Source organism: Kogia breviceps, chromosome 13 (genome assembly GCF_026419965.1).
Source record: "Kogia breviceps isolate mKogBre1 chromosome 13, mKogBre1 haplotype 1, whole genome shotgun sequence".
NCBI classification, from domain to species: Eukaryota; Metazoa; Chordata; class Mammalia; order Artiodactyla; family Physeteridae; genus Kogia; species Kogia breviceps.
Genome location: NC_081322.1, coordinates 63,082,405 through 63,099,909, shown reverse-complemented (window position 1 = coordinate 63,099,909; position 17,505 = coordinate 63,082,405). Strand labels below are relative to the sequence as shown.

General features: G+C 42.2%; 1 protein-coding gene and 1 non-coding gene across 4 annotated transcripts in view; both read left to right on the top strand.

Annotated features, from left to right (window-relative positions):
* Nucleotides 1-4,273: 4,273 nt before the first annotated feature.
* The window catches only part of SLC2A12 (solute carrier family 2 member 12), a 55,387-nt gene continuing 42,155 nt past the window's right edge, over nt 4,274-17,505 (top strand). Inside the window, exon 1 of one of the 3 annotated variants that reach the window (XM_059082976.2) lies at nt 4,274-4,600. In XM_059082976.2, coding sequence (XP_058938959.1) covers nt 4,486-4,600 — 115 coding nt within the window. In that variant the 5' untranslated portion in view covers nt 4,274-4,485. Of the gene's footprint in view, nt 4,601-7,702; nt 7,734-17,505 lie in introns of those variants that run through there. The other 2 variants (XM_067010842.1, XM_067010841.1) reach the window with 2 other exon arrangements.
* On the top strand, nt 9,827-9,899 carry TRNAD-AUC (transfer RNA aspartic acid (anticodon AUC)). The gene has a single exon. It is a non-coding gene; the product is annotated as a tRNA-Asp (tRNA).

Below are 17,505 nucleotides of genomic sequence, written 5' to 3'. Positions count from 1 at the left end.
ATTTGTATCTGGATATTTTTTGTCTAAAGATTGTGATTGTATTTCCTCATTTGTGTTTACACTGTAATGAACTATTTTAGGATAAAAACTCCGGAGGTACATTCTACATAAACATAGGACAATGGGATGCGCCACAGAGAAGCACCAGGGTGTAGTGGAAAGCATGTGAGTTTTGGAGTCAAATGGACTTGGACCGCTGTGCTTTGAAATGTTATGTTCTGCAAAAGATTTGTGCAAGAATTACTCATAACAGCTTTATTTACAATAGCCAAAAGAAAACAGCCCAAGCGCCAATCAGTAGGAAAATGGATAAATAAACTGTGGTATATTTATCCATGGAATACTAGTCAGCAATAAATAGAATAAACTACTAATACAGACAAACGTAAGGATGAATGTCAAAATTATGCTCAGTGAAAGAAGCCTTACACAGGAGTACATACTCTATGATTCCATTCTATGAGGAGAGAGAACAGGGAAAGATAACCCATGTGGAAAAAATCAGAACATTGGTTACTTCTAAGGGTTAAGATGTAAATTTACTCAGAAAAGACATAAAGGAACTTTCTGGATGACGTTCATGTTCTGTACTTAGTCGAGGTTTGGAGTGTAAATATGTAGGAGATTTTGTGAATTTATGTAATGGTATCCTTGTATGAACATCAATGTATGTTAAATGTCTCAAAGGGGAAAAAAAAAAAAAAGAACCTAAACAAGGATTGGACTCTATTTCATGATACACATATCAAAATATTCCAACTTACTATGAAATGCATAAAAACTAAGATGGATCAATGGATGGATAGAGGGGTTAAAATACAGATACATAGATGAAAGAGTGAGCATAGTAAAATGCTGAGTATGAAATCTAGGTTTTCTTGTATACTGAAAATTTTCAGAATGAAACATTGCAAATTGTTTTTTTGTTTGTTTTGTCTTGTTTTTGATCTGGACATGTTTCAAAAACCTCTGTTTCAATTTCTGCAAAATGAAAGTAATAGTGTTTACTTCACAAAGTTGTTGCAAGGTTTAAGAAAAATCGCCATAAAACTAGGCCTGGTATATACATAGTAGAGGTCCATAGCCTTGTGATGCTGTTTGCCTTCTCTTTCATCCCCTCTTATTTGTCTTGTCAGTTTATCAGCCATAATACATATTTTTGGATTTGGTAGCATTGCCTATGAACAGGTGGTCTGAAAAGGTATGCAGCAAAATTATTGGAATTATAGGAAATGAACTGTCCATGTGCTGATTACATATTCCTTAAGCAGAGGAACTGCTTTTAACGATAGTAGTGGCTCAGAGTCTATTAAGGAGGGACAGCCTGTGGTGACACTTGCTCTAAAGAGAGTACCAGAAAGGAGAGAGAAACGATGAAGTGTTAGAGACAATCGTCAAAAGGGTTTTTTAAAATTACATAGCTATCCAGCTCACGAAATGCTCCATTTGTGAGCACTCATTTATTTGTTTGTTTATTTATTTATTTGCTTGTAGAAATTTGAATGGAATGAAGTGAGGAAAAGGACTTTGTTCATACCCCTCAGCTCTGGCTGTCCATCTCTTTCTTCCCAAAGTAGTTTGCAGGGTAGGTTTCTCCATACACTGTAATCTTTTTATTTATTTATTTTTGGCTGCCCCGGGTCCAAGCTGTGGCACGCGGGATCTTTCGTTGCTGCGCGCGGGATCTTTCGTTGCTGCACGCAGGCTTTTTGAGGCGGTGTGCAGGTTGCTCTCTAGTTGTGGAGCATGGGCTGTCTAGTTGCAGTGCATGGGCCTAGTTGCCCCGTGGCATGTAGGATCTTAGTTCCCCGACCGGGGATCGAACCCGCGTCCCCCGCATTAGAAGGCAGATTCTGGACCGCCAGGGAAGTCCCTGCACTCATTTATTTAACACATATTTATTGAGGGTGTGCTGCACTGGCACTGTGCTAAGAGCTGGAGACACAGAGATGGACGAGTGCCCGGGACAGACACAGGTGCCTGCCCTCATGGAACTTACATTCTAGTCATGCTAAAGTTAGTTGGATTTATAGGGATCAGTCTGTTAGCCAGCAAATATTTACTGAGTATGCATTCTGGCCAGACACTTGGAATATCCATAGTAAACCAAACAGAAATGGTCCACTCTGTCATGGAGCTTGCTATCTAGAAGAAAAAGGCAGATTTAGTCAAATCACTGCATGTAACTATAATAAAATTGTAACATGATAAGTGTGCAAAATACTGTGAAGGAAAAGTACAGGGTTCTTCAGGAAATTTAGGCAGGAGAATATGCCCCATTAGCCTAGGTGAAAAGAATTTTTCTCCTAAATTTTCTCTGAGTTTAAGAGAGTAAATTGAGCACAGAACAGAGCTTGGGAGAGCCAGTGGCTCCCATTGGGTCAACAGTGGAATGAAGAACAGAATTAGAGGCACCAGGAGCCATGTGTTCAGTCACATAGTGTGCTTATTCCTTCGGATTTCTCCTTGGTTTATGCCTTAGGAGCTCCTGTGTGGTTCGGCTACAGAAAGCAAAGTGAGAATTGTTGAATTGCTCTTCACCGTAGTAAGGGATTCTGGAATTAGGTTTATCTTCTATTTGGTCAAAGACTATAGCAAACACCCTAACATGTCCATGGTGCCAGGAAGCTGCTGGAGACACGGGGCCTGAGATCATTAAACAAAGCAATTATACAACTGACCCACTGCAAGAACACGTCCACCAACTGAGGTCGTTTATTCCCAGCAGAGAGAAGATAGAAGCCAAGAGAATACAGAGAGCTGATGAGAAATACGCGTATGCTGCAGACAAAAACTGTTGCTCCTACAATGATAACACATTCTGGAAACAAATAAAAACCAAAGCATCACTGTACCACACATTCTTTAGTGCGGACAAGCTGATCTGTTGGAGTCTGCACTACTCACCTCTGAATCAAAAGGGGGCTGGGCTATGCTTAAAGAACTGCCATTTTCCAGCACTAGCAGCAGACATAAACAGGTGCACAATCAGTACTAGGTGAATCATCACGGGTTTGTTTCCATTTGTTGCCTGATTCCCAGAAGGATAAGAAAGATACAGAAATATCTAGTGATGAGCAAAAGTAATGTACAAATGATAAGTTAATTTAGAGCTGTGTTAGGATCCAGCCAAAATGCCAAAAGTGAGTTCTGTGTAGTTCAGCTTCTGCCTATACAAGCAAGAACTCATTTCTCTGTCCAGAGGAACGACTAGGACCAAAGCTGTATTTCATGTCATCTTCTTAAGGTCAAGAAGGGCTGAAAGTGACGGAAACCAAGAAAATCAGAGAAGGACAAGGCTGGGAGGTTGGGATATAGGCAAGTTATAGCATTAGACCACCTGGCTTCCTGGTCTCAGCTCTGCCACTGACTAGCTGTGATGTTTGAGGCAAGTCACTTTGCCTCCATTTTCTGCTCTGTAATATGGGTACATGCCTCACAAGGTTTTTTTTTCCCCTCCAAAATGAATAATTTGGTAAGGCCTTTATAAAAATATACTCACAAATCAGGAAAAAAGAATATCTTCCTTCTCAGGCCCTGCTTTTGATTCCGATTGGACGACACCACAGCCACACCATGGTCCATTTCACTCTGGACGCTCAGAACTGGAAATGCCCCTCTTCCTACAATCAGGCTGTCAGGCATCCATCTCGACAGAAGATTCAGGGTTCGTTCCTTCCTTAAAGACAGCTATGCATAAATAAACTGCGATAGTTTGCTGTAACCCCAGGGTATAAAAAGTCCAAAGGACCTGGGCATTCTGAGTTTGCGTTCACTTGGTCTCAGGCCTTGATTTGTCTGACAGGCCTTGGAGACGGAGAGTATATATACTGCACTCACCTAGGGCAAAATCAGGTTGAAACAATGAAGATGTTTCATGCTTTGTTGAATGTGCTAAGTGTCGCTCTTGGAATAACTGTCTTGCTGAAAAATTGACACACTTTTCCTTCTGGTAAGTCTTTGCCTAAATTGTTCCTCCCTGTGCAAGATTAACTAATACCATCTGTGAGTATTCTGGGCCCTCACTCGCAGCCTGGGCTTGGATCTGCCTGACTCTTTTCTGTGCCTCTTTTCAAAGGTGCAGGAATACAAGAGCTACCGCCCCCCCCCGCCCCCCCCCCCCCCGCCCCACGTCCCCCGTCCCCCGCCCCCAGCTAAGGGCCAAACACTGTCAGAGCTCCGGTTCCCAAGCCTGGAAATCCTTTGCTTCCAGCTCCGCATCTGAAGGCAAAAAACAATCCTCCGGAGATTCGGCCCTCCCACTGCCTGTGATAGGCTGCTTGGAATAGCAAGAGCCTGTGTCACCGAAAAGGGCAAAGCTTTCGGAAATAGAAACAAAGTTGGTCACACATCACATTGGCTTTGCCCGAAGTTGTTTTTTCACCTTTCTTTAGCATGCGACCATGGGGAAAGTGACCGCTCGTGTCAGTGGGGGGAGTCAGGGTGGTTTAGTGCCCAGGGAACGCCTGTAACTTCTACGTGACCATGGTACCTGTTGAAAACGCAGAGGGCCCCAGTCTGCTGAAACCGAAGGGGCCAGCAGCCGAGACTGATGGCAGCGACAGAGCCAGCGGCGGCCGGCATCCTCCCTGGGCGAGAGGTAAAGCGAGGCTGCAGGGCTCGGGGACCGCGAGAGGAGCGAGCTGGGCGCGCGTCTCACTCGTGTGTGTGTGTGTGTGTGTGTGTGTGTGTGTGTGTGTGCGCACGTGAGCGTGCTAGGTGCCTGGAGATGAGGGGACAGGATCTGCTGGGAGGAGTGACAAGGAGCTGTAATGTGAAGGTTGAAGTCCCACTACGCATAAGCCAGGTGCCCTCCGCCGTGTTGAAGGTATGATGTATAAATCTTTTTCATTTGGAGAAATTGACTGGCAAGATAGTCACACGTGTAAACACACCCACCCCCCCGCCCCCCCCGCATACACACACTTTTTCATTTATTGTCACAAATGGATAATCTGTAACCATTGGACATTATAACCACCATTTCAAAAATCAGCATTTTAAGGAAGCGTCATAAAATTATTAGTTATATAATGAATAAATACAACTTTCTTTTTCAATTCCCAGCATCTGTTTGTAATGAATTTGAGCATTATTTACAGTCTAAAACCTCTGCTTGGTTGCTCCTGCTTTCTTTAAAACTGGCCTTTCAGACTGAGGTTTGTTTAATACTTTTCCTTCCGGAGGTGAAATTTGGAAAAGTTTTAATTCATTTCATTTAATTCATTTCATTTTATCTTTGCTAAACCAAATGCCTTTCTTCACTCCCACATTTACAATTTTCCCAAACACATTGCACGCTTTTAGTTGCCTTTTCCTATTCAGTTAGTTTGTTCCCAAAGGAATAGGAACTAATTGTAATGTGAAATGAAATCAAACACAAATAATGCCCTTCTTCCGACCGCTTCCCTCAGCTCTGCCCCCTCTAATGATATAATACATTCGCACGCCATAGATTGGAATTTCATGCATAACCAAAAACACTAAATGATATGAAAGGCATTTTACCTTTCACCTTGGGATGGATCTGTATACTTATGTTTGCATGGCGGGTTTGATGATCTTGGAATTGAATCCACAGCCCCTCTCAGGGAGAAACTGAGCGGCCCCTCCTTGGGAACTGAGAAGCTCTCCTTATCCCCTGCCCTCTCCCTGCTCAGCCTTCCCTTGCTTCCCTCCTTCTCGTCAAGAATGAATATCTGAGGTCACCTTACACTATGCCTCAGCCCTCTCTTCAGCAGAGCTGTCCCTTTGTCTAAGTGTGATCTTTGGTTCCTCAGTCTAAGAGCAGACAAAGGAAACTTGTATTCAGGGGTAAAGAGAAAGAGTGGCAAAGTTCTTCTCTCTGAATTCCGGCAAGATTGAGCTCTAGGGTGAGCTGAGGTGGTGATATTGACAAAAGGGTTAACTAGATGGAGTCACTGATAAAAGTCACAAAGAAGATGAAAAGAAACTTTGTCCTGGAGGGGCCTCCATGGTGATAATCAAAAATGGATTATTTAGTTTTGATCCGTCTTTGAAAGCACAGTGTAGTACTCTTAATAGGTTCAATTGCCCAACTTCACAGGGATCCCAAAGGAAGGTAACATGTATGTGTGCTTGTAAAGGTTGAATACACACACAAAATTCAACTTATAGTGCAATTGTTTATGCCATTGAAAAGAAATGAGAAATGAACAAATACCATAATCTTTTACATTTAATTTTAAATGAACCTTTATCATGTAGAAGAGGAAACCTAAATGTTTTTCTTAAATCCTTAATTAATACAGCTTTGATGGGTGCTATATGTAGTTTATATTTAGACAAATACAAACCTTTTATTATTACTTTTGTAAATTTTCATAAATTGTCTTAAACATTCTTGGTACCCAAAGGCAAAATTATACAGATCTTATGTGTATAATGAATCCATAGTACGGACTTGCTCTACGGTTTTGACAAGTTACTTCACCTCTCCAACTGGGATTGTATTTTTGTATGATTTACGAAGATGTTGAGGTTTAATGAAATATTTGACAAATACTACTTTCAACTTCTTTATTTTTTTAATTAATTTATTTTTTTTGGAGTTACACGGGCCTCTCACTGTCGTGGCCTCTCCCGTTGCGGAGCACAGTCGTGGCCTCTCCCGTTGCGGAGCACAGGCTCCGGACGCGCAGGCTCAGTGGCCATGGCTCACTGGCCCAGCCACTCCGCGGCATGTGGGATCTTCCTGGACCGGGGCACGAACCCGTGTCCCCTGCATCGCCAGGCGCGCTCTCAACCACTGCGCCGCCAGGGAAGCCCTTTTTATGTTTTAAACTTCCATAGTTTCATCCAGGAAATTCTGAGTATTTAAAACATGCTTAAATTATCCTACTTTTCCTGCATTTGAAGGTAGCAAGTTGTTCTATATTCCTAGATGAAAAAAGTAACATGCAAAGAGGAATGAGTTATACAACCCAGGACAAGGTCATTGAAACATTTGAGATATTGACAAATGAAAACAAAAACCTTAATCTCTTTGATTGTACCCCCTTAATGCTATTGTGTGTAATGAAAAGTGTTGGCAGGTTTTTCTTGGCTAACCCCTCTAAACTGGAAAGAATGCTCTGTTTCAATGGCTAGAAGCTAATGAATTTAAATTCAGTTTCAAAAAGCTATGGCTCAAAGTGGGTACATTTTTAGTAAACCTTTCAGTGTTCATAGACACATTATAATTGACCTTGTAGGGCAGGTTGAGCTCAATTTGAAATCTCAGTACCTTGAGCCAACAACAGATATAGGTGGGTGTGGAACATGGACTGCTGGCATCTTACACAAGGAGAGCATGAGTCCAGAAGATGTGTGGTTGTCCCACGTTGACGCGGTGGCAGACCAAAGCTGACCCTGGCGACCTGTGGCCCAGGAGCCCTGCTCCTTCATCTCAGGAGCTGGGTCTCCCAGGCTCTTCTAATTCATGATTCAAACAACTGGCTAGGAGGAGGGTTTCCTTAAGTCCCCCATTACCCCACCAGCGCTGCATTCTTCCTCTCAGATCTGCCCAAAAGGTCAGAAACCAAGAACAACATTCACCATATGAGTGTCGGTTCTGCGCGCTGCAGATGCAGCTGCCGAAAGCAGTGGAACCCAGATCGCTAGCACTGGACTCGGAACCAGCTGAAAGGGCTGCACTTCATCCCCTCCAAGACCCTTCTAAACCTGAGATGCCACAGTCTGAGATTTAAGAAATGCACACTTCTGCTAATGAGGTGAATACCCTATGGCAGTTGTTCTCAAACTTGTTGAAAGCTGTGAACTCCCTTTTGCAAATGGAAGCTGAGTAGGTGGTCAGTATGTTAAGACAAGTAAACATGGCGCCTCTTTAGTGGAAAGGCGAGCGATGGAGAAAGAAAGACCTGCAGCCTGGCTGCTTCTCTGCTCCTCTCTCATCCCTTGTGGCCCTGAGCCGGCTCCTGGGTCAGCACCATATTAATAAACCTCAGGTCCATCACCACTCCGGCTATGCAGACCGTGTTTTTGAGGTTGAGGCATATTTACTGTGCTCCTACCGTGAGCCTTGGGCTCTCAGGATTAGCCTAAAACAGAACCTCTTGAATTGAGTCAGGTCTGGCTTTCTCAGGCTTCCTCAGGCAGCCCAAGGGGAAGTCTAGTTGTAAGACAGACTGAGGAGACTTTGGGGAACAAACTTATCACCGCAGAAGAGAAGGTCAGACTGACCAGCTTGACCTGATAACAGAGCTTTGGCTGTGAGACCAACAGACTGGTCACTTTGGGAAGACCCAGGCCTTGGCCATTCCCATGTTTCCGGGCTTTCCATATATTAAAAAGTGACATCTGAAACTAATATAATCTTGTAAATCAGCTATACCTTAAAAAAAAGCAGAGATAAAATTTTTAATAAAATATATACAGTATTAAGTATCAAAAGAAAAAGTGACAAAACCCTTGACAGAAATTTGTGTTCTTAAAAACATGTGTATTTAACAAATTGATGGCAATTACAACAGCAAAAAAGATGTTGTATAGCTTGATATTCCCAAGGAAATGACAGAATTTATAGACATTTGCATTTATGAGGGACTATAGACTTTTTTTGCCTGGAAGTAAGACCGGATTTAAAGATAACCATCTCCCCTTTGTCTTCAGTCAGCTTATCTCTGAGGCTGTACATTTAACCTCACTTGGAAATCATATGAAAAGTCTCAATTTGAGGCTTTTTGTGACAGTGAGGCATAGGCAAATGGCTTCTCTGGGATCTCAGAAGGGAGAAGGCTCTAAATAAACATGGCGGGAGCTGTTTCACTGCCGACTCTGGGTGGTGTTTGGCTCATGCAGCAGGGCTCTTTTCCCCTTTAATATCACATCAGAGAGAGAGCAGAGAGATTGCCGCTTGCCACAAACCACCTCTAGGCTGCTGCAGCAGCAAGCATGTATTGTGAGTGCCTGTGTTGGCAGGGCCTGGCAGACAAGGCCAGGCCAAGGAGCCACCAACAGTGCCATTGACCCAGAGGGCCTGAAATGAGCCAGCAAACACCAGCGTGCCTGAACAGGTTTTATAGCCAGTGTCTATTCCGATAGGTCAGTGCCTCTGTCCAGTTGTTAAATATTTTAAACATTACCCTCCTGTCTGGTAACATTTCCAGCAGGACCTGAGTGGCTGCGTTCTTAGGAAAGAGACTGGTGGTAGCTGGTAGGACCCTACTGTGATCCCTCAGGTATGTTTTTTGTGAATTCTCAAGGAGGTACTTTTCAGTGGTCTAGACCTCGTAGAAGCTGATGAAAACAGAACTCAAAATACAATGAGTCCACCCTGGAACTGCCTGCGGAAACTCCAATTTCCATGTATGTATCAGAGGTGAATTTATTTATTTATTTATTTTTATTTAAAATTTTTTTTTTGTGGTACGCGGGCCTCTCACTGCTGTGGCCTCTCCCGTTGCGGAGCACAGGCTCCGGATGCGCAGGCTCAGCGGCCATGGCTCACGGGCCCAGCCGCTCCGCGGCATGTGGGATCTTCCCGGACCGGAGCACGAACCCGTGTCCCCTGCATCGGCAGGTGGACTCTCAACCGCTGCGCCAACAGCGAAGCCCTATAAGACTCTTAAATTGAACGGAGTCGTGTCTCCCAAGTTCAATTTTTCTCTCATGAAGTCCTCCCCAAGAGGATGAGTTGGCGAATAAAATAAGGCAATGAAAGCCACGTGAAAGTACACCAAGTCACGGTGGTAAGAAAGGAGAAAAGCTGAAATGTGCTTCTTCCCAAGGAGCTATTTGACCAAATACCAAATGAGGATAATTTCTCATCCCATCTTCCCTCAAAAAGTACCCAGTCTCTGAGACTTCCCTGGTGGTCCAGTGGTTAGGACTCTGCACTATCAATGCCGAGGGCCCGAGTTCAATCCCTGGTCAGGAAACTAAGATCCCACAAGCTGTGCGGAACAGCCAAAAAAAAAAAAAAGGCACAGAACCTGAAATCCCTCCAAGTATTTCCCAGCTGAAATGTTAAACCAAATATATTACTTCCATAGTAAATCATAAATTCACATGAGTTTTTTTTCTATTTTATTTTGTTCTGTTTTGGCTCCTGGGTATCACTTTCCTTCCTGCATCGCAGCACATTCATTTATGCATTTGCAAAATGGCTATGCTTCAGTGATATACTAATTTTTCTATACAATTTAGATAGAAGTAATAAGACTAAAATAATTGATCACATTATTCTCATTTTAGGAATTTTCATTCTTTTTGAGCATGACTCACTTTATACTGTTGTACCAAAATATCAGGGAGAAAAGCAGTCCTTTGACTTATAGGAGTATTTTTTTTTCCCTTAAGTAAATCAAGTGTTATTAAACTTTAAACTGGTAAATTGTGCTTCCCTTGGAAGCAATTGTTTCTCAGAAACATTCATGACACAGGTCTGCCTGGCATTACTAGGCTCTGGGGCTGTTAGCTACAACCATATTATTTTATTTATATTATTATTATTATTTTTTATAATGTATTGCTCCTGCATGCATCTGTTTCCCACACTTTGTGGAATTTGGGAACCATGTGCAATGCTAATCTAGATATGACATCTCAGCCTCAGATGTGCAAGGTTTTTTAAGAATAGGGGACGGAATTCCCTGGCAGTCCAGTGGTTAAGACTCCGCCCTTCCATTGCAGGGGCAAGGGTTCAATCCCTGGTCGGGGAACTAAAAATCCCACATCCTGTGTGACGTGGCCAAAAAATAAAAATAAAATAGAGAAGTGAAGAAAAAAGAATAGGGGAAAAAGTTGTAATTTTAATCAGTTGGTATCGTGAAAGAACATCCCTAAGCTAATGAATATTTCATTTCTATTGGGAAACAAAATTGTGGAAAGCCCAAGGCAAAATCACAGGAAGAATTTTTAATAATATAAGCCTAATTGTGTAGGTATTGCCAAAAACAAAGGAATTCAAGAATTTATGAAAAGGCAGAATTGTTATGCTGGAAACAAGGTATCATTTTACTTCCTTTGCTATCAGTAAGAGACTGTTTCAAAGTTTTACTTCAGTGTTATGGAGATTTTCCCCCATAGACTCAGACTAAACAAATCTTTGTTGAATGAGTTTTGTGGGCAACCCAATGAGGTAATATTACCCCCAGTTCACAGATAGGGAAACTGAGGCTAAGAGAGCAGCAGCTAACATTTACCAAGCACTTACTAGCGTGCACCAGCCACTCGTCTATCTCATCTATTCTCATAACAACTTTATGAGTTATGTAATATTATCTTTATTTTAGGAATGAGTATGCAGAGGAACAGAAAGATTAAGGGACATGTCAGGGTCTAGCTGGTAACTAACCAGACGCTCTGATTCCAGATTGTACCTTCAGCATTAAGCCAAGGTACCTCTGGGAGAGAAGCAAAGTGACTTGCTCCATGTAGCATGGATAATAGCCCAGAGATCCAAACCTCAGTATCCTAAATCCAAGCCAGGGTTTTGCCCACTTGAATGATAATACCATCCAGCACCAATGTTTCTACTTTCTGGTCTGTTCCGTGATCTGATCCGTGAATTTGGGTACCCAGTATACGCCTTTCAGAACTTTATTGCATTCTGTTTTAGCTATTCTCTAATTTTCCATGTAACATGTCTTTTTCTATAAGATTATAAATTCCCAGATAAAATATATATTCTTGTACTTATCAGAGCTCTGAGCTAACTGCAAGTGTTTAGAAAGTACTGTGTAGCTCATAAGAGGGAGGAATTATGCCTTTTCCTCTGTATTTCCATCAGGGCTCACATGCAAATGGCACAAGTACAGCCATTTTGTAACCTAGGAAATGTGTCAGCACTGTGCTTGGATTGACCAGCGTGCTGACTGCACTGTCCGCATAGTTGAAACTGTCTGCCATCTGTGTCCAAGACGGTACTGCCGTGGAGTACATGCTTAATCGTTAAATCAGTGAGTGAGTGAAGAAGTGTTTCTTGAGCTGAACTAAAGAGCATTTAATTCTGCAATACTTATTGACCACCTACTGTGTGAGAGGCACAGTGCCAGATACTTCACAGTAAAAAAAAAAAAAAAAAAAAAAAAAAAAAAAAAAAAGATATCTAAGACATTATCCAGGTCCATAAGTTTTACCAACTCATCAGAGAGATAAGAGTCTAAAGAATGACAAGACAATCATTTAGCAAATATTGAGTGTCTCCTAGAAATCAGACATGATGCTAGACCCTGGGTCCAATGGTGAACCAGTGACATTTATGCAATGCAAATACTTATTAACAATTGGTGATGAGAGAGATCAGGAAACCTACAAGGGAGGAGGTGGCCAGACACATAATGCCACAGTAGTGCAGAGGGGGCAGCTCAGCCAGTTTTTGAAGGATCCTGGAAGACAGTATGGCTAAGTTGAGTCAAGAAAGTATCACTGAGGCCAATAGATTTACAGAGAGAATTCTAAGCAGAGAAGATAGCTTGTATACAAGTTTGGAAAGGAGAGAATGGCACATTCAGGGAACTACGAATATTTTTGTCTGATGAAAGCACAGAGTTCAAAGCAGGAGAAAGAGGGTTATGAAAGAATCTGAAGGTGTAAGTAGGGACCATGTTATGAAACCTATGTGTGATAAGTATCATGAGAGGAGGAATTCTTAGGAAGAGATCCTACTGGTTTATAGAAATCAAGAAAAGTTTCTGAAAGTGATGATAGTGGTGAAAGAATTTGGGAGTCTTGGAAAACTCCACCTGCATGGCTGTAAATCCTTCAGCTCTATAGGATCACCATTCTTTTAATATTTAAACAAAAGTAGCTCCAGCCCCCATAAAGTTAAATCCACATGCCCTCCGCCTATCCTCACACACACCCGGTATACCTGTACATCTTAGGAGTCTTGTGGTTTCTGATCACTTTTTGCACCAACTTCCTGTTTCCCCTGGATTTTTGCCCTTCAGTTAGTTCCTGCAGCTGGTCTTTTCTCTTATCCCTGCTCCAATCCACGCGTGGATTACAGCCCTTTTCCTTCATATACTCAAATCCCATTCACGCAAGTTCTTTGTCTATTCTTACTGACAATTTGAGGAGAGCTATAGTGCAATTAAATATTAGGTGGGCCCATTCGTAAAATTCTCCTGTCAAACCCACCATAGGGAATTTCTCGTAAACCAACTTTTCTAAAAGCTACAGCCTCTTGCACTATTGTTCCCTTGTCTTCATTTCCCATCCCCATCCCCCAGAACTTGACAAACTCTCCTGACCTTTTCTTTCATTTCTCTTATTTCTGGGTTCTGTTGGCCCTTCTTTCTTGATCTCTCTCTCTCTCTCTCTCACACACACACACACACACACACACACACACACACACACACACACACACATATTCTTGCTTCTTGACCTTTTCTCCTGTTCTCCCTCTATCTCCCAGAACCCACCACTGTATTACCAACATGACCCATGGGCTTTCCCCTTAACCCTGAGGTGGCCGTCTAGGTAATCATTTTTAGTAAATAAAGTGCTCTTTCTAAGAACTTTACATCCACAAGCTTTACAATATTACTTTTTCTGCATTTCATTTCCTTAACTGAAGAATTTTTAAAGCACTGAGGGTGATTCTCAACCATTTTTGAGTACCTGTACTCCTTTTTTAAATTGAAAAACCTGGACTCCTTTGTTTATTTATTTTAATTAATTAATTAATTTTTATTTTTGGCTGCGTTGGGTCTTCGTTGCTGCACGCGGGCTTTCTCTAGTTGCGGCAAGCAGGGGCTACTCTTTGTTGCAGTGCGCGGGCTTCTCATTGCGGTGCCTTCTCTGTTGTGGAGCACAGACTCTAGGCACACAGGCTTCAGTAGTTGTGGTACATGGGCTCAGTAGTTGTGGCTCACAGGCTCTAGAGCACAGGCTCAGTAGTTGTGGTGCATGGGCTTAGTTGCTCTGTGGCATGTGGGATCTTCCCAGACCAGGGCTCGAACCCATGTTCCCTGCATTGGTAGGTGGATTCTTAACCACTGCACCACCAGGGAAGTCCTGGACTCCTTTTTAAATAGAAAAACAACTTCAAATTCTCATATAACAGTTTTCACAGTTTTATATTTATTGATTAGAAAATACAGAATGACAGAAAGCTACTCTGCATTCACTCGCACTTTGAATTAAAACCTTTTTTTCAATCATATCTACATATGTATGAAATCTTGAAGTACAGATATGTATGTTACTATTTTTCCCAATGTTTAATAATCATTGATGGGATGAGGATCCTTTTTGAAGACTTTGCCAGTTTTCAAAAGTCCCTCGCTCACTACAACTCACACACGTTGAAAATCTCTGGAGACATCAGAGGCCTCTGGGTAAAATGGCTGATTCACCCCCTCTTAACTATCTATTGAAAATCCCCTTGAAAAGACGAAAAGAGATGCAAAATTACAATAGTATTAAAACCAGATATATTCATCCATGTGTTAGAACTTACCCCGAAATAAAATGCAAATACGGGCCTAATGTATAAACTAGGGCGGTAATATTTTAGCTGTCCACAAACTCTCACTCAGCACCCCTAATGAGAGAATTTTCATCAATCAAAGGATGGCATCTCCACAGACTCCCCCGGAGCTGCTTTTTCGGAGGGTCAGAAGGTTTGGCTCCATGGTCCAATTCCGCCCACCGTATCCTGTAGCCATCACTTCTCTTTCTATACCTCTTAAGGGCTACAATTTTCAAGATTTCAGCAACTCTGTCTGTTGCATTCTAGAATGTGAAATCAGGGTTAAGAAGAGACAAAGTCCAAATGAGCCACTGGAATGGTACCTTCTAGAAGTTGTAATTTTGCATGAATTGTTTATGACAAGCGAAAAATGACAGTCTGTTCATAGTCAGGGGACCAAAAAGTGGAAGAAAAAAAATTCCTTTCTCAGTCCAGTGGGGTCACTCCAGAAAAATAACTTCCAGACATCAGAAATTTGGCTAGCAGCTGTGCATGGTCAACTGCTCCTTCAGGTCTAACTATGAGAGTTTCCAACTGCAACTGCGTGGCTAGACTAAGGTGTGTCAGATGCTGAAAACCCAACAGCTTTTCCAACTTCCTTCTTATTTCTTGGTCTTTCCCTTCTGGGGAACTAGAAGATTCAGATACTCACTTAGTCTCTCTTGCAGCCAAGTTTGACTGTGGAACTCACTAGTTCTGGTCAACGAGACGTTAGGGCAAGTCTTTGTAGGGAAGGGAAAAAGTTTTCCTCAACCTTTTTAGGGCCTGTGGCTGAGTCCTAAAATTAAACTAACAAAGACTAACAGAAAAGCATCCATATTTATTTAATATAAGTTTTCTGTGACATGGAAACCTTCATAAGGAAATAAAGACCCAAAGACATGACTAAGCTTGAGTATTTTTAGCCTAGATTTGATGAACAGTGGACAGTCATGAAAATATGATGACAGGTCAAGGAGTATGAGGTAAGTGTAGTGAGCCAGGGGAAACTTAGCAAGGATGTTTGTTTGAATTCTTCTTGGTGCCCCTTTGTCTTCTGAGATAAGGATGTTCTTTTCCTCTGGGTATAACAGAGAGCACCTCTCACATGAGGGTTTTATGACCTGCTTGGGGGGGAAGCACAGGGGGAAGGCTAGAGCCACCTTCCTGTATCTGGCATTTTCTCAAATTCCTTCAGCTTAACATATTCAATATGCCAAGGGTTTGTATTTTGGGGTACCATGTCCTGAACCCCATCATCTTCCAAGGTGCTTCTGAAAAGTTCCTTCCCTGATAAAAGGAAAGAGGCACGTGGGGATTACCCCTTGCCCTAAGCCTTCTTCCATTGTCTGCTGCCTTTGAGTCTGGTTGTGAAAGCATCTAATATCTAGAGCTATGACAGCCACCTTGCACATATGGTGACAGATTGAGGACAAAAGCCAACCCTCTGAGGAGGCAGGAACAGAAGGATTCATAGAGTGTGAATCCTTGTAGACACCAAATTCAACTTGGTCTTCTCGCAAAGTAAACAATAAATGCCCTTGTTTTTCAGGTTTTTGGTTTCCTGCCGTCAAAAATATCATAAATGATTTGGGGGCTGGGTAAAGAGAATGTGGCAATCTGGTTTTGTCAAGCACATTTTAAATACAAAAGCAAAGCATGAGTTTTAAGATTTCTCTTTACAGGAAACAAATACATTTTGGACAGTATCTGATTTCTGTTCTCTACACTTAAAAAAAAATGGACTCTGTGGAAAAAAGAGATGCAGGACAACATCTGGTGATAAGAGTAAATTGAGGTGAAGATGGAACTAGCTGAGATCAGAGATGCTAATAGACCTAATATGAGATGTGTAAAGTGTTGGAGTCTAAAACTGCAAGAGCAGAATTATTATCTGAAATCTGTGATGCAGAGGATAAATAAGAGAAGCTATTCTAGGATGCACATAAAAAGAACAATAAGATAGAGATGAGGAAATGAATATATTTAGCCAACATATAAATAATTATTCCAAAACAAATGGGAAGGAAAAACCCCCCAAAATACTAGAGGAAATCTTTTCTGAGTAGGAGAACTCAACCAGTAGCAAAAAAAATTTAGAAGAAACAAGTACTCTGACTTGTCCTGGTGAAAGTTTCAAATTGAAGGAAAGACGAAAGAGGAAGGAAAGAAGGAAAAGAATGAAAGTCCTACAAGGAATCAGGCAGAAAAGGAGTGTTAACAACAGAGCAAAGTGCAGGGAAGTGCTCTTATGCCCCCTCTTTATACCTCCCCAGCCAACAGAATTTGGAGAAGATTAGTTTCAGAAAAGTATGTCTGTGAAAGTACTATGTGAGGTTGGAAAAATAAAAGGAAAGAAAGTAAAGTTCCTACCTTTTTGTCCTAGAAAGTCCAAACAATACTAGATATAGAGAAAGGCCATGTTGTCTGTTGTTCTGAGTTTCATTGCATGTTAAAGAGAGGATGGGGGTACGGGGAGAGGTGGGGGGGGAAAGTGGTTAGATAAAGGATAGTGCCCAATATTTATCATCACAGGGAGCACCACACATGGTCCAAGGCCAAGAGGAAGCCTCTGGAACTTTTGACAGCTGTTGAAAACACCATACCACAACACCACACTCTCCTCACACCCTCCGTACAAGGGAGCTATCTGATTAAGCCAGTGCTCTCCTTCCTGGGCATCCAATAGCCTCTGCAGAGCTCTGGCATTAGGTCCTATGTGCCCCCCCCCCCCCATACAGACTCTAGTCTCAAGGGACTCCCAATCTAAGCAGGAGACAGACTAATCCAGAGTGCTGTAAGGCCCTGGACACAAAGGCAGAAGAGAGAAGAGAGATGAATACTAACTACAGAGAGGGAGTCTGGAAGATTTTGTAGAGGGGGGATATTTGAGCCAGATCTTCAAAGACTCAGGTTTCCCTAGGCTGTGAAGGAGGGAGGCCAGATGTGCCATGTGCCGTAAGTGAGGGACAACAGCATGAAGAGGAGCACAAGTCTGGGAAAGGGCAGGCATTTTCCAGAAACAACCAGTGGTGCAGAAGGGCTGGAGAATTGTGCCTGGAGACTGTTGTTAGGACCTGAAA